The sequence below is a fragment of the Macaca fascicularis genome, chromosome 9 (genome assembly GCF_037993035.2).
Source record: "Macaca fascicularis isolate 582-1 chromosome 9, T2T-MFA8v1.1".
Lineage (NCBI taxonomy): Eukaryota > Metazoa > Chordata > Mammalia > Primates > Cercopithecidae > Macaca > Macaca fascicularis.
The window spans coordinates 50845442-50870826 of record NC_088383.1 but is presented as its reverse complement, the minus strand read 5'-3'; the positions used below and the strand labels follow the sequence as shown (position 1 = coordinate 50870826).

General features: G+C 39.9%; 2 protein-coding genes across 21 annotated transcripts in view; one reads left to right on the top strand and one right to left on the bottom strand.

Annotated features, from left to right (window-relative positions):
- The window catches only part of LOC102134652 (cyclin-Y-like protein 2), a 64164-nt gene that overhangs the window by 866 nt on the left and 37913 nt on the right, over positions 1-25385 (top strand). The window contains exons 2-4 of one of the 7 annotated variants that reach the window (XM_074001471.1): positions 2209-2373; positions 4169-4359; positions 23562-23636. In XM_074001471.1, the coding sequence (XP_073857572.1) occupies positions 23634-23636 (3 nt within the window). In that variant the 5' untranslated portion in view covers positions 2209-2373; positions 4169-4359; positions 23562-23633. Of the gene's footprint in view, positions 1-2208; positions 2662-4168; positions 4360-19988; positions 20534-23561; positions 23637-25385 lie in introns of those variants that run through there. The other 6 variants (XM_074001470.1, XM_074001468.1, XM_074001469.1 and 3 more) reach the window with 6 other exon arrangements.
- Positions 1-25385, bottom strand: part of LOC107130780 (uncharacterized) — a 428352-nt gene that overhangs the window by 370047 nt on the left and 32920 nt on the right. The window lies entirely within an intron of this gene.

The window sequence follows — 25385 nt, the reverse complement described above, 5'->3', positions numbered from 1 at the left end:
ACCTGCATGCCTAAAATTCATCCACCTCCTTTGTAATGGCACCCAACCAGCACATATAGTCCTTTTAAATGTCTCAGTTCTGCATTTGGAAAATTACACATTTTGACTGTCTTTTCACTTCACTGCCTTTCCATTACTCTAGGCCCTGGTGATTTCTTCATTGTTGGACTAATGAGCTATGAGTGTTTACCCTCCTAGTCCTTTTTCATGCTCCTTAAAACCTCAGGCAGAATAAGTGGAAATTAAACTCGTGAGCATTCAAGGACACCCCACGGCTTTCAGGATAAAGTTTGTATGGCTTAGCTTAATGCCCAATGACTTTCACACTCCTCTGTTGATAATTTCAATCTCTTGAAATTTTCTCAAACAAAAATAACTAACATTTATTAACAACTTGGTGTTTCCAGTAAATACTTTCAGCAATTAAAGTCATAATTAAAGTAACATATGCAAAATCCCTATCAGTACTGCTTTTATACTTAAAGTTTTGTGTAAACATAACCCTGTTTACTTGTTTATGTGTTGTCTATGGCTGCTCTCAGGCTGCAATGGTCGAGTAGAGTAGAGTATGAAACAGATGATGTGGACCACAGATCCAAACATGTTTACTATTTTGCCATTTTCAGGAAAAGTTTGCTGGATGACTCCTAATCTAGGGGAATGTCTGTGTTACTAGTACAGGAGATCTATGCCAGCCAATGTCAGATAAACAAGTTGATTATATGGACAATTTGTCATATACATTGTCATATACATACAAGCACCTTTCCAGTTTTTGTAACTATTAACGATTTATTTTCTCATTTAGTTTGCTCCCTGTAACTTTGAGTGGCTCAACCATTCATCCTGTTTTGATTTCTTGATACCACTTACCCTCCTTCCAGATTATTTAATCAGGTGATTTTATATTATACCTCAGTAGGGTCGTGAGACTCTTGTTTGTTTACATGTCTCTACGACCCTCTTTGTTGTATCATAAATGGACTGATGATATGTAAAATGTACATATTCATGGAAATAGCATTTGTTCCAAGTGACAAAACTATTTATAAAATGAGGATTGTAATTATGTGTGATATTTGAATTCTGTACATGTATATTTCTGTCCTTGGATTGGATGCAGAAAAGGGGTTGATTTTGGCTTCAGCCATGGTTCTTTCCTCAGAATCCTAAGGTTAGTTGCTCTAGGCATGAGGCTGTAGGATGAACATCCCAAGGTTACAGTCATTGTTGATCCTTACACCTTATTCTTGTTGGGATTTTTAGTAAGTGTATTCGTATTTTAAGAGCTGTATTAGTTATAAGAAGAAATAGAATCAATTTTTATTTTAAAATGTTTCAATTTGAAATAATTGTATACTTCAGAAAAATTGAAATAATATTAACAGTATTTCTGCATACCCTTCATCTATCCTTAATGTTAATGTTTAACATAATCATAGAACAATTATTAAAGGTGAAAAACTCATACTGAGTCAGTACAGTCAAGTAATCTTCAGAGCGCATCTGAATTCTCCCTCCGGTACCCATTTTCTGTCCTCAGTGCACGTAGTTCTCATTTTTCCTCAGGCTCCTCCAGTTTGCATAATTTCCTCATTATTTCTTTTGCATTACTTTTTAAAAATCATATTTATTTTGTAAATATTTTGTAGACTTAACTTCCATTTGGGTTTGTGGAATGTTTTGTTATGAAGTAACCTTCCATCTAATCATGAGGAAACATCAGACAAATCCAAATGGAGGTCCAGTCTATGAAATAAATATGATTCATGTGGCAGGAATGCCACAGAAGTAATTTTACATACTTCTCAGTGCGTTTTATCAAATGGTATGTGATGTTGCCATTACTGGTGATGTTAATCTTGGTACAGTGGTGGCTGCCAAGTATTTTTCCCTTTTTAGCTGAAATGTATCCTATGGGGAGACATTTAGAAATATCCAAATATCCTGTTTGATATCATATTCTTCCCCCCCTTAATCCTAGGACCCATGAGTAGATTTTTACCTACAGCAGTTATTACAGTGGAGATTGCCTGATGATTTCTTTCCATCATTCCTTCTGTATTTATTTGGAATGCTCTAGTAGGAAACAGCAGTTGCTTCTACACCACTTGTTTATTCAATTATTTATATTATTATGGACTCATGGCAGTTTTGTGCATTCTTTGGATTATGATCCAATGCTAATATTATTTATTTTGTTTTCAGGTTGTGTCAACTGTTGGGGTGATCAGACCCAACACCAGGCCCGTGGGGGCTATGAAGTCTGGCGGAGTCAAAGGAATGAGAAAAGACAAGAGAGAAAGTGGGACCATGGGGCCAACACTAGTGTGGAGGCTGCAAAGGCTTCGAGTTCTGGGAGCCTATTTATTGGTGATCAAACAAAGAAACAGGTGGTGAGGATGTGGAGATTGAAAGGAAGCAGTGTATCAAGTGAATGACCTACAGTTGTGATGGTTTAGCATTTTCTTTGAAACATATGGCTACTTGAGATAAAGGGAGTGCTAGAAGCAAGGAGTCAGCAATTCTAGACACATTCCAAAGGCCACTAGGGGTTTTAGATCCTGGACCCTGGACATGTTCCAACCCCTGCCTCAGCTTCTCTTCCAACCCTCAGCTTTTCTCCCAACAATCAACATTGGCCATTGAGAACCCCTTCAGGTTGGCACCTGTTGCCTTTTGATGTGCTGTCAACATTTTTGAGTTCTTCCTTATTTATAGCATCACAAAGCATTCCAGGCTTATCATGCATCTTCCCTGACCTCAGCCCTGAAATTAACCCTATTTCTAGGAAGCCCTGGTTCATTAACTGGAGAATAGTACTGGAAACCATGATCTGAGCACTAGGTGTGCTCATTAGCATTGGAATGTCATTTACTCTAGGATCTCTCCATTAACAGAGCTAGGAGCTCTGTGTTGGTATACTCACACATGCATTAACATTTGTCTATACCTATCTGACTGTGTACCTACCTACCTACTTATAAAAACTGTGAGTTCTTATTGTTGCCTTTGGTTCCATTCTAACACCACCAAGTTTATTCTAGCTTTTCCTTCTTTGTAACTTCTAACAGTGAGAAAATCGGCTTTTATTTTCCAAGATATGTTCACTTGTTTGTTCCTGGTGTGTGCGTGTGTGTGTGTGCATGTGTGTGTATGCGTGTATATAGTAGACTGAGAATTGTGAAATCGTATGCTTGTTGAGAAATAAATTTACTAATTAGAAGATAGTATTTGTGGGACATTTTTTTTTGTCTTTAGCTTTCAACAATGAAAATAGAGTTTTCCAGAATTACTTAGGCTACTTATGTTCTTCCCCACCTTTTTCTGCATGCTCATGTTATTAGATTTCCTTTTATTAGATTCCCATTTCATTAGATTATCTTTTATCCTTTTTAGATGTCTTATGCACAAATGAGCAGATAACATGTATAATTTTTAATATCCCCTTCTCATTATATGAAGTTCAGCCTATACCACGTGTGTGTGTGTGTATATATATGTTTATATACACATTCTCACTCTGTATTTTGCAATTTTCTTTCCACTTAACAATATAGCCTATATTTTAGAACATATTTAAACTTAGTTTCGTCTTAGCATGCTGTGATAGCAAACATTTTCATTATTTTTCAGCCATGGGATTTTGTCTATATTCACTTCAGAAATGTAAAAGTAAAGCATCAACATTAACAGAAACACTGTCTTTTTGAGGGTTTTCTCTTTTTTCTTTTCTTTTCTTTTGAGACAGAGTCTCACGCTGTTGCCCAGACTGGAGTGCATTGGTGCGATCTCCACTCACTGCAACCTCCACCTCCCAGGTTCAAGCAATTCTCCTGCCTCACCTTCCCCGAGTAGCTGGGACTACAGGCGTGTGCCACCACACCCGGCTAATTTTTGTATTTTTAGTAGAGACGGGATTTCACCATGTTGGCCAGGCTGGTCTCGAACTTCTGACCTCAGGTGATCTGCCCACCTCGCCCTCCCAGAGTGCTGGGATTACAGGCATGAGCCACCACACCCAGCCGAGGTTTTGCTTCTTAAAACTTAACATTTTGGGGTCACTCAGATATTTTCCCACTGTAAGACTTATGTCAAAGTAGTATAAATTTTTGGTAGTAATTTAAATGTCTTTATTTATAAATGCACATTTATGTTTCATTTCTAGCTGGTTGCAGTGTTTGATGAGCAAGATCTACATCATGGAGGTGATGACACCAGTGCCAGCTCCATGCATAGCCAGAGCCTAGAGAGATTTACTAGCGCTAGTGAGCTTGGCACCAACAATATCTCACTCAGCCTTTCAGTCTGATCAAGCAGCAAGTGAAATTGAGGTCACATATTCAGTACTTCATGCAAGTAAGTAAAAGCTCTTTCTTCTCTGCATACTTCATTTTTTTTTTTTTGAGACGGAGTCTTGCTGTATTGCCCAGGCTGGAATGTAGTGGTGTGATCTCGGCTCACTGCCACCTCTGCCTCCCAGGTTCAAGCAATTGTCCCTGCCACAGCCTCCTGAGTTGCTGGGATTACAGGCAACTGCTGCCATGCCTAGCTACTTTTTGGGTATTTTTTAGTAGAGATGGGGTTTCTTCATGTTGGGCAGGCTGGTCTTGAACTCCTGACCTCAGATGATCTGCCCACCTCGGCCTTCCAAAGTGTTGGGATTATAGGTGTGAGCCACCGCACCTGGCCACTTCATCTTCATTTGAAGGATGCAAAGTTTTGTCATCCATTCTTGCTTCTGCAAATGCAAAGAATTCATTTCTTGAACAGTTAATAGAATTTGTTACCTGTTTTTATCCAGAATTCAGTTTAGAACCTTGGCAAATGTCTTGCAAGAGAAGTAGTCACATTAAAGTCACATTTTAATGAATTAAACTTACTTTAGTCAACTTTTCATGGCAGAGCAGGGTCCATCAAGGCAGGGGGATAGAAAAATATTTAAACACTGGTATGGCCCAAGTCCCAACCGATTTTAGTATATGTGCTGCTGAAGTAAGCACCCAAGTCCCAACCAATCTGAATGAACCATTCTACCATACCCAGCCAGTATTAATATTATTCATAATAATATCTTAATAAATGATGAAAATTCAGTAAATAAAAAATGAATATAAAATACCTAAACATAAGTGTGTCGTAAAACACTAGTTGAGGGTTCTAAACATACCAAGAGTAACTGTTTCAAGTCGCTTTAAAGCATTGCAATTTGTACAACCAAAAGGAAATATATCCTAAGGAAAACATGAATTGCCAAACAAGGACCCTAAAACTGTTTTTTATTGGTATTGTTCATCTTCAATTTGTAGATCGGTATTATAGGATGAAGGAGATGAGGAGCAATAATACTTTAATTCTGTCATTCCTGGTGTCATTGAGGACCTAGGATTCTTAGTATAGAAAAAAGGGGATACAGATAAAAGTTACAAAGTAATAAACAACTACTTTATAGTCCTCAATTTGGATAGGACAAGTCATCATGGATTCATGTTTTTTTTTTTTTTCTTTACAACCTACACTTTATTGATTTTATAGCAGGAAATTAGAATGGATAAGATTAAAAACTTAAAGACATTGAACTGTCCCAGAATGATAACTTTAGAACTTGAATGAATTCAGAAATCTGAAAATTTAATGAATTTAAGTTATATTGTGGAAATTTCAAATTGCTTTAGAACTGGATTTAGTCCATGTCTTTCAATATCTCAGTGTGGTGGTTTCACAGACCTACGACAATACACAGAAATATTTGATACTTACAGGTTGCTATTTATAGATTTTCTTCTTGTTATTTGGTTTGAAAGTACATATGTATTGGTTATTGGCCATCAGTAATAATTTCTTGAGCTCATGATTGATGCAAAGCATTGTGCTAGGAGTTATGGTGGATACACAGAGGTTTAGAACTATGATCCTGTCTTTAAGGAGTTTGCTATCCAGTTAGGTAGGACTGATGGGAGTTCCCCCCTTCACCATTTGCACATTTTGTGCTGAGAATTTACTGATCACCTGAAGTATATCACAAAAACTGCTATACATTTTCTGTGTGCTAACTCATGTAATCATCAAAATAAATAGTCTGTAAAGGAAACTGAAACTCAGAGGCATAGTTTAACTTGATTCATATCATGATATGTTTTAACTCTCAAAAAAAAAAAAAGAGAGAGAGAACCCAGAAGGAAGGAGAACTCCTGTATGTATCACAGAAAAAGGCACGAATCAAAGACCAACTTAGTAAGGCAACATTTCTCATATCCAGGCTATATTCTGGAAATAACAATTTTTTATAAAAAAGAGATCAGAGTTTCTTGGAGAAATGCCTGAATTTAGGTCTGGATGGAAAATGTATGAGATGATTCTCAATCTCCCTGACATATCATAAAATAAGGATGCTATGAAACATAACTAGGGTATATTAGAGGGCCTAGGAGATGACATGATGCTCCTACTGTCCAAAAACAGGACAATTGGAACATCAATTAGTATAGTAACAGCAATAAATGCATGGATTTGTAATTATAATAAATAAGTTTACAAGCAAGAGAAAGGCTGCCAGTTATCCAATTTATTATTTGGAAAGCTGATAAGGGAATAATTCATCTATTCTGCATTTCCTGTGTGGGTGGTGTCACTGGATAACTAACAGATCAAGGGGAAGTCACTTTTTATGTAAGTATTTCAGCGAATAAATGAAAATATAATGATAGCATTAGAATATTACTATTTTGCAACTCCTGGTGAAATAATAGATCTAGGGATTGATCATTGTATGAAAGGACAATAAAAATTGGGGACCCAATTTACTATGACAAAAGAAAAAAATTAAGCTGAAAGCTGAGTCATGCAAGAAGCTGCCTTTCCTTGGCTTTGTAAGCAGTTGCAGATAGGAGTTTAAGCATTTCCACAGGTAGCTACCCTGTTCATCTTATCTAATCAAGTGCTGATTTATTGAGCATAGGATCAGTACATAATTGACTATTTCCCTACCTGCTCCTTTTCTCTTGCAACATGAGGATCACCACACACTTTCTGTTTCCTCTCTAGGTCACTTTTCTTTTTTAAATATTGAAGCCTTCAAAATCATCTTTGTAGAAAATCACAGACCACAGACTGTTTCTGTGATTCTGTGTTTATTTCTTCTGGGCATGTTCTTAACCTTGGCAAAATAAACTTCTATCTTGATTGAGACCTGGCTCAGATACTCTGGTTTTACAATTGCTATGGTCTTAATGTATCCCTCAAAATGTATGTGTTGAAACTCTAATCCCTAAGACAGCAGTGTTGGGAGCTGCAGCCTAATGGAGGTGTTTAGGTAAAAAAGCCATGTATTTTTTGGAAAAACTGATAAAGGAGAGAATAAATTATTTATCTATTCTGCATTTCCCATATGTGGGTGGTATCTACTACACTGTAGTAGATGAGGGGGATGTTACTTTTTATATACATACAAAATAGCTAGGACTTATGTAAGTATAAAAAGAGCTTGAAGGATTGGGTTTACTTTTCGTCACTCTTCTGTCACGTGAGCACATCACATCCATCCTCTCTCCCTTTCACCTGCCTCCCTGTGAGTATGTAGTAGGAATGTCCGCTCCAGAGGCCTCTTGATTTTGGACTTCCCAGCCTGCAGAACTGTGAGAGAATAAATTTCTGTTCTTTATATGTTACCTAGGTTCAGGAACTCTGTTATAGTAATAGAACACTCCCAACTGGAGTTCTTCAGCACACCCCAGTCCATCCCTTCACTACCCCCCTGACCTGTGCAGTCTTACATGCCTTTATATCAAAAGCCCACAGCTAACCCAGAGGGCTTCAGCTCTGCCCTGCCTGACTTCCTAGGAAGTCCCCCTCTCCAACCACCCTGATCGGAACACTGTCTGAAGGTTCTCTCTAACCATTTTAAAAAGAAGAGAAATTTGTCTGACAGAGAGGTTCTGGAGAGGAGGCCAGCTTGCACATCAGAGGGTGATGGCAGTTTGGGCTGGACTGGGATAAAACAGTGCTGTCCCAGGGCTAGCTATGTGATAAGGGGCTCCAGAAAGTACAGTGATGGTCCCCTGGGAGGCTTTCTCCTCTCCTGTCTGCAGGTTCCTGGTGAAAGAACCTATTGGCCACTAGGGTATCTGAATATGTGTTTACATGTGTGTATGTGTGTGTCTTTTGTGCGTATGTCAGAGTGATGTGTGTGTTCTTGGCTTGATTTCTTTCAGCATGAAGCCCACTGTTTTGCTGAATGTATCTCACTGTTTCCTGAAATTCAATGCATTCAGCTGACTCAAGGGTCCTGGGGCCTCACTGTGTCATATTTGCACAAGCCTAGTGTCTGTGCAGACTGTATGCTGGAGTTCAGTTGTAAGACCCTTTTGATCCCTTATCCTAACCCTGTAATAGAAAAGCCATTTCATTCAATGGAATAGAAACCCAGATCTAATGGAGAGATGGTCTAATCTGCCATACACTGGAGCACTATTCAGTGATTTTGTTTTTGTGGCATTGGTGGAAATTTCCAGGTTCTCTAGATGGTGGGCAGAGACCTCACTTTTTAAGAAACTCCCCCACTCCGCCCCTGCCAATGAGGACACTGCTTGAGGACATTCCTGTTAATGTTAAGTAGAAGAGATCCTTTCTTTTCTTTTCTTTTTCTTTCTTTTTTTTTTTTTTTTTGAGATGGAATTTTGCTCTTGTTGCCTAGGCTAGAGAGCAATGGCCCAGTCTCCGCTCACTACAACCTCTGCGTCCCAGGTTCAAGTGATTCTCCTGCCTCAGCCTCCCAAGTAGCTGAGATTACAGGGGCACACCACCACGTCCTGCTAGTTTTTTAAATTTTTAGTTGAGATGAGGTTTCACCATGTCGGTCAGGCTGGTCTCAAACTCCTGACCTCAGGCAATTCACCTGCCTCAGCCTCCCAAAGTGCTGGGATTATAGGCATGAGCCACCACGCCTGGCCAAGAGATCATTTCTTGATGTTGAATTTCAGGTCAGGAAGCCAGCTCCTGCATATCAGGGTGGCGGTGCTTGGGCTGAGACAGGTCTAGACAGCACTGTCAGAAAAGGGGCTCAAGGAAGTAGCTGTGAAAGGGCCCTGGGATGTTTTCTTCTCCCCTCTCTGCAAATGTCCTGGAGGGACATCCTGTTAGTCACTTTGCGGGGTGTGTGTGTGTGTGTGTGTGTGCGTGTTCATCACTTGGTTTTGTTTACGTTTTTGTTTTTCTTCATGAAGTCTGCAGACTTGCCAAAGGTACCTTGATGTTTTCTGAAAGCAGAGCCAATGACCACACTCCAGGGACTGAATCCTCAAATCTGTGGTATTTGCTAAGGACAGGTGTATACCTGCAGACAGTGTGATGGGTTTCAGGGCCAAGGAACACTAGTTTCTGTGCCCTGTTTCTATGTTAAAAAGACATTTCATTCAACTGGATAACGGTAATTCTGGAGAAGAAAAGGTCTACTCTGCCATAGGATGGGACAGCAGCCTGCAGTTCAGAACACTGGTGTGTGTCTGGAAATTTCCAGGGCCTCTAATTGCTGGTAGAGGCCCAGAAGGTAGGGGGTATTTGTCTGCAGATCAAAGGTGAGGGTTCTGCTCACCCCATTATCTTGGCCATGTGTGGACCCTTGAGTTTGCAAGGCTGGATGTCCTGACTGACTGTGCCGTAGGAGGGTATAAGAGACTGAAGGTGACACAACTATAGGCTGTGGGGATGATGTTCATAGGGAGCCCCCCTGCTGCTTGTGGCAAGAGGAAAGAGTGAAATGCTTGGGGCTGGGAAGAGGCAACAAAAGTCTACAGAATCTGTTGTCCTCAGTTCATCTCCCATCCTAGTCCAATCATGGCCTAACATCCTTAGCTACAGATTGCAGTGGAGACTCTGCGCATTTGTGTTCATATGGCCTTGGATGTTGGCAAATTCAGATTAGTGCCCAGGCATCTGTGCCTATAACTCCAGTTTCAATGGGCTCAGGACCAGGCTCAAGGGCCTCCAAGCTTCCTCCAGTTTCCTGGTGTATGCATGTGCAATATACTCCCCTGCCCTGGGTCTTTTCTGCCTCTTCTTGCCAGTTGGGTTAGAGCTAGTTACTAACGAGTGTTTTCTGAGACTTAATAGAATGGGCTCAGACCAGTTGGAGACTTTAAAAGGGCTACATGATAGTAATAGATTTTTAAAGATTCATTATTATTTTAGAGTAGATCTGAGTGTACAGCAATATGGAGTGCAGAGTCCAGCATTGCCATATACCCTCAATTCCTGTACACTTTCGGGTCACTCCACAAACAACCTCTTACACCAGAGTAGAATATTTATTATAGTCAGTGAACTTACACTGACACATCATCACCCAGTGCGATACTCTTGGTGGCACACATTCTAAGGGTTTGGAAAATGTATAACGAGAATGAAATATATGATGAATGTATTATAGCTGTTATGATATCGTGCAGTATATTTTCACTACTGTAATAATCTTGTGCTCCATTTATTTATCCTTTCTTTTCCTAACCACTGGAAACCACAAATGTTTTCACTCTCCATAGTTTTGCATTTTTCTGAATGTTATATACTTGCAATCATAGAGTAGATAACTTTCCAGGTTGGCTTCTTTCAGTTAGTAATATGCATTTGGTATGTAATACGCAGTTAGTTATAGCTCATTTCTTTTCAGAGGTGATTAATATTTCATTTTCTAAATATACCACATTTGTATTTATCATTAAGCTACTTAAGGACATCTTGGTTCCTCCTAAGTTTTGGCAGCTATTTTAATATGTTAAGATGCTATAAACATCTGTGTGCAGGTTTTCGTGTGGACATAAGCTTTCTGGTCATTGGATAAAGACTTAGAGAGTGCAACTGCTGGATCACATAGTAAGAGTACGTATAGTTTTGTAAAAAATTGCCCACATTAGGAGAGCCTTTACGATGGTAAAGGAGAATGTGTTCACATACTGAGAATCAATCCCACGAAGGAGGTAGAGCTTGAAAATCCAGAAACAATGACGCAACCATAAGAGCTGTTAAAAGGTACAGTTAGGCACTTTGAAACATTACGAAGTGTATTTGAGGATTCAGAAATTTATAAAGCAGCCCGAGACTGCAAGCACCCCAGAGCTCCCACAGAGAGGCTTAGGGAAGTTGGGGGAAGACCCTTATATGGTGAATGTGGAAGAAAAGAAAATACTTGATTGGGTAAAATGGAGCAATGGCCTCATTTGGAACATTACAGTGGAAAGTCTCTAGTTAGTTGCTAGTTGTTGGTTTCTGATGGGTTAAACTTAAGTTTCCTTTCATTATTTATACTGAGTCAAGTTTTGGTTTGTTGAAGGAAGAACTGAGCGTACTGGAGCCACCTCAGCCTCATAGCCATCTGTTTATTTGATCATTTTTAACAGAGAAGATCCTTTTAAAAATAACTGTTGCCCCAGCTGGAGTGCAGTGGTGTGATCACAGTTCACTACAGCCTCAACCTTCTAGGCTCAGGTGATCCTCCCACCTCAGTGCTCCCCACCCTGAGTGGCTGGGACTACAGGCATGTGCCACCACATGACCATGCTCAGCTACTTATTTGTTTGTATTTGTTTTAGAGATGGGTTTCTCTAAGTTGCTTAGGCTTGTTTTTAAAATCATGGGCTGAAATAGTCTGCCTGCATTGGTCTCCCCAAGTGCTGGAATTACAGGCCATCTAAATTTTTTATCTCAGATTTGTGAGAAAAGGAGGGGTACTTTTTCTGACATGATGAGGCAGAGAAAGGTGGGATGAGCGCATCCTGTGCATATTATTTTCTTAGGTGATGGGAAGATGATCGGCTCTTGCCTAACGGGATATATTTTCTCCTTGAATGATTTGGCAAGATATCAGGTGAAAGAAGTTGAATAAAAGTTAGAAGAACATAGAAAAGATTGGTTATACATGTTGAGTTTCTGAAGACATGATGTCATTGGAGAAACAAAACTTTTATTGATTTTTAGAAATATTCAGGGTCAATTTGTTGTGTAAGTTATTTGAATTTATGATGAACCTCTGACCACTTTTTGATATTTTTCTGATTCAGCTGAGTGGTGTCATTGAGCCAACGCAAAGTGGTGCTCATCCAGGGATGAGATTTTGCCAGAGAAAGGACGAGCATCGAGTCAGGGGGCTTAGTTATGAGAAAGAGATTATCTAAAATTGCTTAGGTAGGAGAGAGATTGGATTTTTGTGTATTTGGTATTTGGGAGAAGAGGGGTATGTGCATGAGATGTATCGTTAATTCTCTTAAGAGAGAAAAATTAGGGGATTAATGGACTGTAGTTCTGGACAAGGTGGAAAACTCTTAAAGTGGAAGTATTGATGCAAGTGCTGTGACAGACTGGAATGGTGCAGTCAGTCCCTTCATCCGTAAATCAGTAGAATATTAGCAGTTCAGACTCAAACCTTGTAAAAAATAGGTGGAGAAAAGGAAGTCCCTCACAGTAACTGGCGCCATAATCAAGACAGAATGTTTCTAGAATAAATGGAGTTATCTGCTTTCAGCCCCAGGTGGTAGCTATTGTCTGCCCTGATGATATGTGATAATAATTTGTGATCCCAATGTCTTAAAATAAAGTCACTCATCTCCAGTAGAATTATGTCCACAGTGAAGATGTCCCCTCATACCCAAAGAGATAAACATGCATGAATGAACTGAGGTAATAACAACTACTGCTGCCTGGGATCATAAGAGACCTGAAATGAACTAACAGGAAGTGAAAGGTGGCTGAGAAAATGAGAATGGACCCATCTGCAGAGGATCATAAGACCAGCAAATACAAGGTCTTGCCCAAGATGCCTTCAAAAGCTTTGTCCATGAGAACTCTAAGGACTTCTCCATACCTGGTGGCTGCTGCTGTGATCTCTGCCCAAAAGGAGCCTCTGACCAGTATCTAAAGGGCTTCTGGACCCACTGGACTCTTCTGGAGGTACATTTGTCTCCGGAGTCATCGTTGTGGTTTATTTACTCCCTTTATTACTGCCTGTGTGTAGAATGATAATTGCCTAATTGATTGTATGAATAACTCTTGGTACATGGTAAATCTGAGCATATGTAATTGTCTGCCATGTCATTGTGAAACCTCACAGCATCAGTCCGTGTCAGCACAACCAGGCAGCTTGCACCTAATGCAAATCTCAATGGGCATAGTCTACAGGCACCTAATGACTCAGGTACTTTAACAGTCACTAATGAGTGTATCTCCAAGGAATAGTCCAACAACACATGGCTGGCCTGACTCAAGGTAACTATATGTCCAGTCCAGGGTCATACTGAGTGGACATCTGCCAACCACAGGTCATTCCCCCTGCCTGCCATTGAGCATTCAAAAGTGACTGGTGTAAGCAGACATTAGTGAGCTTGTTCAACTCAGTATTTGCTGCTTCTGATGGGATCACACTCAGGATCTAGGTCATTGTGCCTTATTGGAGTCCTACACATTTTACTTGCAAATTATATTTGAAAATTAAATGACCATGTTGCCAGTCATTCACAAAACGTTTTTAAAAATTGCATTCTAGAACCCGTATTAACATCCTGTGACCTGTAGAAAACAATAGAGAAATGTATTAGACAAAAAGTTCTGGCAAAGACCAGTGTAATACTGGCCTGACTACTTAACCTCAGGCATTGGTCACATTAACTCACAGAGCTAAGAAAAATAAAAAGTACTAGTCTTGTTAGTCTTGTTACTCAAGACATTAGAAACTATCGATTTAGATAGATAAAATATTTTAGCGAACAAAATATTACAATGTCATCCGAAAGAATATGTCCCTCTTCCAGAGAACCTAGGAGGTTATCATGACCTCTGGAAATCCTGACCAGCAATAACAGTGAAAGTTTCATAGCTGCCTGAGTGCAGAAATATAATCTCTACTGAAAATAAGTTTTATACTAGGCAAGAATTTCAAGATATCCATAGAATTTTTGCTCACGAAGTCAAATCACATGTACAAATTCCATATGGTCTAGGAGTTTATGGTGGTAAATTCATTATGCTTATGGGAAGTGAAGTAGGACAAATGACTGGAATAGCAAATAACTCCAGGATTCATGATGAATTAATTGCTAGAGCACAAAATATCCAAGACCTTCATGACTTATGATGGGGATAGGTAACAGAAGTTGGATGAGACAATACCCAAACGTGATTCCCAGGTTTACCTAAAAGTGGAAGACTGTAGAAGATGCCATTAAGATATCTCATGAATATGGAAGATTATTATTCACTTCTGATGTGACAGGACTTTATAGGGCACCTGAAAAAATTTTCATGACAAACCACTTTTACAAAATGTCAGGTTATGATATCTAAGATGAAACCAGAGTCACAACATTCACATAATATACTGTACAACCTTGATCTCTTGACTGTTGCAAAATGTTTCTTACCTCTAAACCAAAGTTTCATTTTATAATTTAATTTTTCTCATTTTTTCTGCCCTCTCAGCTTAAGAAAAGATCATTACAACCTTTTTTGTATGTTTTCATATATGCTTGCAAAGGGTTGTAAAATTTTATTGTGACTATTCTTGCTTTAAGCCGAAACTTCCCTAATCTTTCTTTAGAGATTGTGGAATAGCATGTTAGTTTCCTTTCCATATCCAATTGTTTGTTCTGTATTCGTTACCCTAGCCATATGATTATGTCTTTTGAACCTCCCCTGCAGCTAGGTATGGTCGTGTGACTAAGTTTTAAGTCAATAATTTGTAAGCACTGTGCTATGAGTACCTTCTAAAAACCCTTCCTCCTCCTTTTGTCCCTCTACCGTATTGTCTGGAATGAAGATCCAATAGCTGGAGATCAGTAGTCATCCTAGGTAAAGCAGGCAGGGGTGATGGGCAACACGGTCTGTTAACTCCCTTACTAGAAGATAACTTTCACAAGAATAAGAACCTTGTTTATGTTGGTCCAAGCAATATCCCCAAAACTTACAGTGTGTGGCATGTTTGCTAAGGGCTCAGGTACTAAATGGGTATTGAATGAATGGATGAATTAATTCGTTGACTTTGGAGCCATAAATAAACAAGGTCTCTGCTCATTTCACAGAATCAAACTCCTGATTAACTCAAATCACAGTACTCTAACTTATTTCTCTTTGCTCTCTCAGACTTGCCAGTGTCATGGTAGGATAGGATTTTTCTTAATGGACTTCAATATTGCCTTCAATCAAAATGTTTTAAAATCTATTTTCGTAACAATGTTTCCCAATATTTTCCTGTTTAGAGAGTTTAAAATTCTTCCATTTTTAAAGTCATGGATATCTGTGGGCTGAGTGCGATGGCTTACGCCTGTAATCCCAGCATTTTGGGAGTCTGAGGCGGGCAGATCATGAGGTCAGGGGTTTGAGACCAGCCTGACCAACATGGTGAAACCCCATCTCTACTAAAAATACAAAAATTAGCCGGGCATGGTGATGTGCGCCTGTAATTCCAGCTACTTAGGAGGCTGAGGGCAAGAGAATCGCTTCAACCTGGGAGGCAGACGTTGCAGTGAGCCGAGATTGTGCCACTGCACTCTGCCTAGGGGACAGAGTGAGACTGTCTCAAAAAAATAAAAGGTAAAAGTAAAGTCATGGATACCTGTTTTTGAGTGTGTCTGTTGTTAAGTGCAGGCACTATATTGTAGCTTTAAATAGACATCATCTCAAGTCTGTAAGAATTATCCAAAATGGTATCTAATGATATTTCAGACACTATTAATGCAGATTGTAGCCACTAGATCCTGAGGGTTTTACTAGATATTGGTTACTGAAACTGAACTTTCTTGAACTCTTTTTTTTTTTCCACCATGATTTCTGCATTTCAATGTATCACCTATTTTTGTCCTCGAACTTAAATATTTTCAACAAAATTAAATTACATATGAATCGGCCGGGCGCGGTGGCTCAAGCCTGTAATCCCAGCACTTTGGGAGGCCGAGATGGGCGGATCACGATGTCAGGAGATCGAGACCATCCTGGCTGACACGGTGAAACCCCGTCTCTACTAAAAAATACAAAAAACTAGCCGGGCGAGGTGGCGGGCGCCTGTAGTCCCAGCTACTTGGGAGGCTGAGGCAGGAGAATGGCGTGAACCCGGGAGGCGGAGCTTGCAGTGAGCTGAGATCCGGCCACTGCACTCCAGCCTGGGTGGCAGAGCGAGACTCCATCTCAAAAAAAAAAAAAATACATATGAATCATCCCTTCTTTCCTGATTTTTGAAATTACCGATTGCTTCCTATGATGATGATTCTTCTGGTCCTTTTTGTAGTTAACTTATGTTAGAGTTTATGAATATTCACACATTTTGGAATTGCATATAATTTTCTTCTTAATTATTTTTTCCTCTTCGCTGAAAGTTGTTGTTATTTCTTGTAACTCTTTGTGGGAAAAATTAAACCCATGTTTCACTCTTTTGATACACTTACTGGTAATTGAACTCCTTGATTTATGCTCAAATTGCTTTTCCAGTTACCCACTTTTATGGAAGACATTATTTGGGTTTTGTTTAGTGTAACAAGCTGTTCTGTTGTTGTTGTTAGGTGTATCAAGAAGTGTAGACTTTTCTATACATAGTGTCGTTTTTCCCACAGTAGGTTTTTGAAAAGTCTGTTCAAATAAAGGTCATCAAAAGATCTCTTCCTAAACCTTTCCTCTACCAGAAATATCTCTTGAATGACATGGTCCTTTCTCCCTTCTTGCTTTTGTGTAAGTCCAAAGCTAATCTGCCCCTGATCTGGATTGCTTGCATTTGTGTCTTTTGGGGGCCCTTCTGCATTCGTTCTTCCTTCTAAACTCAAAACTGTATTTTCTCTGTTGGCTCTTTCCATTTAACATAGAAGTATACTCACCCTTTTTGTTGAATCTTGGTATAAAAGGCTTTCTTTACCATATTTACCCTTTAACTACTACCTACATCTCTCTTCTCAGCCAAATACTTGGGAAGAGAAGCCCTCAGTTTGTGTCATTGTTTTCTCACCTCCACTTCAATACTTTACCCACTGCCTGACATCCAGCTCACTCACATGCACACAAGCCCAATCACTAAATTATCATAGCTGATTTGTAGCTTTCCTGCCCTCCTGGCAATATATTTGACTCTGTGCATTGAGATAATGCATATTGAGTACTTATTGACCACACACTGTGTTAGGTGCTGCTGTTATAGAAATGAAAAGCAGACATCATCTCTTTTCTAATGACTTATGGAGGCAGTCATTCCTGATTTATATGTAGGTCTCTTGACTCCCAGTGCTCACTTTTGCAAGCTTCACTTAATGCCGTGGAAATCACCCTATTCTCCAGGGTTTTTTCTTCCCAATTCTTCTTACTATACACCACTTCTCAAGGCAGTCACTTCCATGTCCATGGCTTCAGTTGCATTCTCTATTCTCTGAGGACAATAGAATTTTAAATGTTTTGTTTCATGTGTTAGCTTTATTTTATACAAGATGCCTCATTTGCCATAACCATAGATTCAGAATTCCTCCATGAAAGTAATAAATGAAAAATGGTGATATTATTAGCATGCAAATTTTAGGAAATTTCCCCAGTTACTCTTAATGGTTTGATTTAGTATGTGTGGTTTTTTTTGAAAACATATGTTGGGATGTCACAAATTGACTTAGCCTACAGAGATTTATATTCAACTTTTGACCATAGAATTCCATTTTATGTGACACTGAGAGTAAAAAATATCTTTTCCTCCTTACCTATTTCTTTTCCTGCATTCTCTGCCAGGAGGAAGGCACCACTATGTACCCAGTCTTTTCCAGCAGAGTCTGAGCAGCTGTGTTTTCCCTCTACTTCCCCTCTTCTTTCACATCTCATGACCAAGCACTTCCTATTCCATCTCCCAAATGATCAGAAAACATTTTCTTCCACTTCTGTTACTGCCACTGCCTTTATCATTACTCTTCTTTTAGATAAAATCTCTTAATTGGTCTTGTTACTTCCTGCAGTCCTTCCTTATAATACAGACCACTATACACACACCTGACAGAGACTCTACAACTTTGTGTGGTTCAATGACTTGAATTTTCAGAATAAACTTGAAACCATCCCAGCATCAAATTTGGGGTCAAATAGAGGTGAATCTGTATCCCAGATTTATACCCTGTCCAGCAGTGTGGTCTCAGAAAACTGAACTCCTTAAGCCTTTTTGTATCTGCTTACATTCATTAAGAGTTAGGACTGTTTTGGCCGGGTGCGGTGGCTCACGCCTGTAATCCCAGCACTTTGGGAGGCTGAGGCGGGCAGATCACGAGGTCAGGAGATCAAGATCATTCTGGCTAACATGGTGAAACCTTGTGTCTACTAAAAATAGAAAAAGTAGCCAGGCATGGTGGCAGGTGCCTGTAGTCCCAGCTACTTGGGAGGCTGAGGCAGGAGAATGGCGTGAACCTGGGAGGCGGAGCTTGCAGTGAGCCGAGATCGTGCCACTGCACTCCAGCCTTGGTGACAAAGCAAGACTCCATCTAAAAAAAAAAGAGTTAGGACTGTTTCACACATACAGTGCCTGGCATGTAGAAGGGACTTAATCAATGTTGAATGAAGGGGAGGTATTTTAAAATCCATATAAAAAAAATGTTTTTCTTTTAAAAATGTACTAATCTACAGTGTCACTTTCCCTCCAAGCTTGACTTCTACCTTTACTTTCTGATATGGTTTGGGCATGTCCCCACCCAAATCTCATCTTGAATTGTAATCCCATAATCCCCACGTGTTGAGGGAGGGACCTGGTGGGAGATAACTGGATCATGGGGACAGTTTCCCCCATGCTGTTCTCATGATAGTGAGTGAGTTCTCATGAGATCTGATGGTTTTATACGTGTTTGACAGTTGCTCCTTCACAAGCTCACACCCTCTGGCCTGCCGCCATGTAAGAAGTGTCTGCTTCCTTTTCCACTGTGATTGTAAGTTTCCTGAGGCCTCCCCAGCCATGTAGAACATGAGTCCATTAAGCTTCTTTCCTTTATAAATTACTCAACCTAAGGTACTTCTTCATAGCAATGTGAAAATGAACCAATACAGTTTCTGATAATCATGCTTGAGTAACTGGGGAATTCATACTACCTGGGATTAAACTGTGGCCCCAGCCTGAGCAGTCGTGTGACCTTGGGGAGATAACTTACCTTTTCCATTTCAGTGTCTTCTGTAAAACCTGTAAAATGAGATTGTTTAGGGTTAAATGAGCATAGCACAGTTAGAACACTGTCAGGCACGTACTGATTGCCAGATGTTGAGTATTCATCTTTATTGAATTAGGACTGTGGTACCCCACTTTATGGCTCTCTATTTTGTATGACAAAATCATCCTTAATGCTTTGTTAGTAAAAGAGAGAAAATCTGAAAGTCCTTGCCATGGAATGGGAGAAAAGGGAGTTGGTAAGTTTCAGCATTTCAGAACTTGGAGGAACAAGTTAAGTTTCTATTTTATGGAGAAAGATGGAGGCAGGATGGGTCCTAAGGTGTCATTCAAGACACACAGCCATAACTCTTTATTGAGAGTAGAGCTAGGGCCCAGGGACTGCTGTGGTCAAGTTGCAGACAAAAACGATCACTCATTGGAAGACAGGAGAGGAGTATTTAGTTACAAAAGCAGTCAACAATTCAGGTGTATCTACATTCAGTCAGCAAATAAAAGTTGCTCAACTTGGTTGCTAATGGGACCCACTCTACTAACTGAGGGTTTGTATAGAACTCAGAGGAAGATGGCTTCAAATAAGGAACCACCTTGTGCTTTTCTTAGGACTGAAAAGATCAGGAGGCTGGTGATGAATGAAAACCTTAGTCCCACTGGCACTGCACAAGGGGCCAGGAGAGTAGCAGCAGCATAAGCCACAGGGTGGGGCAGCCCAGGCAGGGGCATTCTGAGCTGTGGGGGAAGTGGGGCAGCCAGAGTGGGGCATTGTGAGCTGTCAGGGCGGGCATTGTGAAGTGTGGTGTGGGGCATTGTGAGCCACAAGCTTGGGCTCCCACCTGGGCCAGTGGGCTTCAGTCTGTAGGTGACTGCAGAAGGAGGAGGAGCTCCATCTATACTTTCTTCAGGCATTTGTTGTGTCTCTCAGTGCTTGTTGGGTTCACAACCTATTAAATAAGCCAGCTGGTCTTCACCCTCCCAGACAAGTCAACTCATGGGAGGTGGCAGGGTACGGGCATTGGCCCAAGCCCTGGCTGGGGTCTGGCTGTGGCGTGGGCAGGCAAGCAGCAGACAAGACCATCTCTGCAAGTGCAGCATAGCCTCGGCCTAGGGCAGCGGGAGTGTGTGGCCAAAGCTGTGAGCAGAGGCACAGGTGGTGACAGGAGTAGAGGCACCTCATGGGGAACATAATGACCTGTTGTGTGTGTCCCAGGGCCAGCCCTGAGTTGGACCAGCACCAGGGGTCAGTGTGCCCCTGTGGGTCTGAGATCTATAAGGCAGCAGCTGGAGACATGATAGCAGGAGTGCCTGTGGCTGCTGCTGTAGAGCCTGGTGAGGTGACTTTTGAAGCTGGTGAGGGCCTCCATGTGCACCACATCTGTGAACGGGAGATGCCAGAAGGTAAGGAGGTAACGGGTGCCATCTGTCCTCGGCACACTTCTGGTTGCTGCTGTTACCAGGGTCCTCTGGGAGGCATCCCAAACCTCAGGCTCTTTTCTACCTGGAGCTAGCTATCCTAGGGCTGGCCAGGAACAAAATCTGGCTTTGCCTTGCGTTCCCACCCCTTGGTCTTTCCCACAGAATCCAGTTTCTTTTCTCCTTCCCTCCCAAACTCCCAGTTCTTTCTCCCTCATCTCATTCTCCCAGGCTGGCATGGGACCATTTATTTATGGCTGTTCTTGTCTGTAGCTTTATTTAGTACCTGTGGGACTTTGTTGAAGCTTCATTGGAATATTCTCTTCCTTTCCTCAATAAAAACTCAAATATCCCAACTTTCCAGTACCCATCCCATTATCTTTGTACCTATCCAGATGGTACCTAAGTGAAGGAACCAGGTAAGTGCCTAATTATTTCCTTTGTTAAAGTAGCTAAATCTCAGGACAATTTATATTGAAATATTTGGGGATTTCTTATTTAAAATCAGAATGCAGGTTGCCATAGGAGAGACTTATATGGGTTGCTTTAAGTCACCTTGATAGAAGCTGCTTGCTTTCTTCTAACTAATTTGAATATAGAAGGAAAGAAAATGGAGGGTGCTTAAAATAATTGGGAAAGGTGTGAAATGTCATGGCCAGGGCTACAGAAAAATGGGTGTGAGGGAGTTCCCCCAAAGGAGTTTACCTATGAGGCTCTGATTACTTTAAAATTCTTACTTTAACACAAAATGTGTCTCCAGATTTATTCTGGCGACTTAACAGACATTATTTACCTCCTTGTTCTAAAAGAGAGGTGGTTTCCAGCTGCATCCATGTCCCTACAAAGGACACAAACTCATCCTTTTTTATGGCTGCATAGTATTCCATGGTGTATATGTGCCACATTTTCTTAATCCAGTCTGTCACTGATGGACATTTGGGTTGATTCCAAGTCTTTGCTATTGTGAATAGTGCCACAATAAACATACGTGTGCATGTGTCTTTATAGCAGCATGATTTATAATCCTTTGGGTATATACCCAGTAATGGGATGGCTGGGTCATATGGTACATCTAGTTCTAGATCCTTGAGGAATCGCCATACTGTTTTCCATAATGGTTGAACTAGTTTACAATCCCAGGAACTGAACAATGAGATCACTTGGACTCGGGAAGGGGAACATCACACACCGGGGCCTATCATGGGGAGGGGGGAGGGGGGAGGGATTGCATTGGGAGTTATACCTGATGTAAATGACGAGTTGATGGGTACTGACGAGTTGATGGGTGTGGCACACCAACATGGCACAAGTATACATATGTAACAAACCTGCACGTTATGCACATGTACCCTAGAACTTAAAGTATAATATAATAAATAAAATAAAACATACAACAACAACAACAACAAAAAGGTGGAGTTGGTTTGTGGTCAAAACTCTCAAAAGACATAAAACGTAAATGTAGACTTTGAATATGTAATATAAAGATTGAAGGTTAAAATGTCAGACCTTGCCTGTGTAAGAGTGTTTGTTGCGATGGCTCCCTCTTTGTCTTTCCCCCTCTTGACAATAGCATCTTGTTCAAAGATAAGAAAGTTGGAGTTTTTCAGTCTCTACACTGCTGGGAGAGGCAGAGGGATGGGAGGGGGTAGAAAAGAGAAAACAGTTGGTTTGTCTCTAAAGTTTTGCAAAGAGATGAATCTAAGTAAAAAGAATTCTGGGTAACAATATGGTTCTTGAATAAAAAGTAAATTTTTCCAAATAGAAAACATTGTATCATAAAGATATTAAATCCATTGGCTCTTTGGTTTCATTTAAATGCCAGAGATTTATTACTGTCTTATAGCTCTTCTATTTAAACTTTGATTCGGCTTCGTATAGCCAAGACAATCCTAAGCAAAAAGCACAATGAGAACACATGGACACAGGGAAAGGAACATCACACACTGGGGCCCGTCGGGGGGTGGGGGACAAAGGGAGGGAAATCATTAGGACAATACCTCATCCATGTGAGGCTTAAAACCTCAATGGGTTGATGGGTGCAGCAAACCACCATGGAACATGTATACTTATGTAACAAACCTGCATGTTCTGCACATGTATCCCAGAACTTAAAGTGGAAAAAAAAAAAAAAAAAAAAACTTTGGTTGGGCTCTTATTTTTTTTCAGAGGTAGAATAATTAAGACTCATGGTGAGTGTGACTTTGTATAACTTGGAGTACTATACTCATTTTTCAAGATATTTAAGAATTTAGAATAAACAAATATGTGAATTAATTAATTACACCTTTATACACAAAGTATGTTTACTTGTGTAAACATACTCCACTTGGTGGTATAAGGAAAGGCTCTGAGTGATTTTACACACCAGTTAATAGATGAGAAGTGTTGGATGAGAGCCCAGAAAAGGCTCTTTATTGTGATTCTTTAGGATTACAGCACAATTTATGTATGTCTCATTTGGCCCTTTGCAATACAAATAAGGCCTATATACATTCTCTCTATGTTTTGCTAATGAAGAAATGAAGACTTAGAGATCTCACGTGACTATGGAAGACAGCTACTCAACAGAACTAAGGTTCTATGTCCTCAGAATGACATGGAAGAGACAGATATGCTGAATTTACTTTTTTAAAATGAAAAAAAACTCCAGAATACATCTTATATTTTGCCTATAAAATAGACCTGTCTTTTAAAACATACTACCATCTTGTTTTATTGTATGCAGTTGATTTTACACAATTTAAAGGCAAATTTACATTTTTTTAAATAAAGGAAGGTCTCACTATGTCACTCATGCTGGCCTCAAATTCCTGACCTGGGCTCAAGGGATTTTCTCATCTCAGCCTTCTGAGTAGCTGGGACTACAGGCATGTGCCATCTTGCCTGGCTTCATCTTATGTCTATACATTCGTTAGTAGAGGTAGTGAAATAGCTTAAATGTGGCAGTCAAATAAATGAGTTGATAAATTTTTATAATGATCACATCTTCTTTTCTTCTCTCCCTCTATAGATATACCTTTGGAGTCCAACTCTTCTGACCATCCAAAGGCAAGCACAATATTCCTGAGAAAATCTCAAACAGATGGTGAGACAACATTGTTTTTTCTGCCAAGAAAAAGAGTCAAAACTCTTGTCGTTTGATCAGATGTATTATAGAAAGTATTTAGAAACTCACATTGGTTTAATTTTTTCAACTTTCCACATATTCACTTGTCTTATTTTAATATGTGATATGCTTTTTTTAGTTATTACTGTGTTAGTGAAATCATATAAACTTTTTGTTTATACATTTTGCCATCTTTTTATCAACACAATTTGTCATGTGGAGGAGTCATAGATTTATCTTTATTTATAATTTTTTACACCTTTTCCCTTGCTCCAAAGAGTACACTTTAAAGATGGAACTCAGGCTTCAGCTTGGTTTCCATTTAAACAAATAAAAAAACCATAGTTGTTCATCACCAGAGATTAAATCTGTGATTTTGGCCTCCTCTTGCACAGTCCCCTGATCACATGCGTTTATCACATCCAAGTTTATGCTTCTTGAAACTTTTAAGTTATTAAGCTTTTCATCTGATGTAATGTAAATTTAAACATGCCCTACTTCTGCTCATTTCCTTAATTCCTTAACAAATCCTCGTTTGTTTGCCAAAAAGCCATACACAGCCAAGTTTTCCAGTTGATTTAAGCAGCAAGAATACAAGTGAGGATCTATAATAATATGAGAAGTAATGTAGCACAGTAAAATATGGGAGTTTGTAACCTTTCTTTTTGTAATTTGAGTAAACTTTGCCTGTCTTGAGTCCGTTATTTCTGGTTAGAATATGTCTTCATTTTTGCATTATTATAAAAGAGGTACATAAGGCTGGGTAATTTATAACAAATGAGGTTTAATTGGCTCAGATCTTCAGGCTGTACAAGCTTGGCTTCAACATCTGCTTCTGGTGAGAGCCTCAGCAAGCTTACAATCATGATAGAAGGCGAAGGGGAAGCAGGTGGTTCCACATGGTGAGAAAGGGAGGGAGAGGCAGGTAGAGGGAAGGTACCATACTCTTAAACTACCAGAATGAGAATTTGCTTATTACCATGGGGATGGCACCAAGCCATTCGTAAGGAATCCACTGCCATTACCCAAACACCTCCCACTAGGCCCTGTCTCCAACATTAAGGGTCACATTTTAACATGAGATTTGGAGGGGGAAAAATATCCAAACCATATCAGAGTTGTTTTTCCCAGTTCCTTCCAGAGCTGTAGGCTTCTCCCACATGGAGAGCATGGAAGAGGTAAAACAAAAGGTATTCCATGTCCCTCACTCTTCAGTGGTAGGAATTTTTGCCTGCAAGGCCCTTCCACCATCAAAGGTGGAGGCAATGTAGGAAACAAAGCATGGCCCAAGTCCTCTTGGAGCTTTTATTATGCTGGCCTTTTTTTTTTTTTTTCTTTTTTAGAAAAAATGATTTTTTGTGGTGCAGACACCATGTCCAATCAGGTTTGTATAGTCATTTTAAAATTTAAATTTAAGACAGGTTACTTTCCAGTTGTTTTGTTTTTAGTGACATATTAGTAGATGACCATTAAGTGTGGTTCAAGATGCTTACAGGGATTCTGCTGCATCTGGAGATAGGTGCCTGGCCAGAAAGTAGTTCTTAGAGATGTTAACTCTTAGATTCTGGTAAATAAAGTAAGCTTTGTGTAAATGCAGAATGAGAAAATACTTATGGCTCATATATGCAACAGTTAAACTTTTTTATTAACTAACTTCTTAATCTGGCCTCATTTTTTTTTTGTTCTTTTCTTTTGTATATAAGGGTTCCTTCGTTTGTATGTAATGGA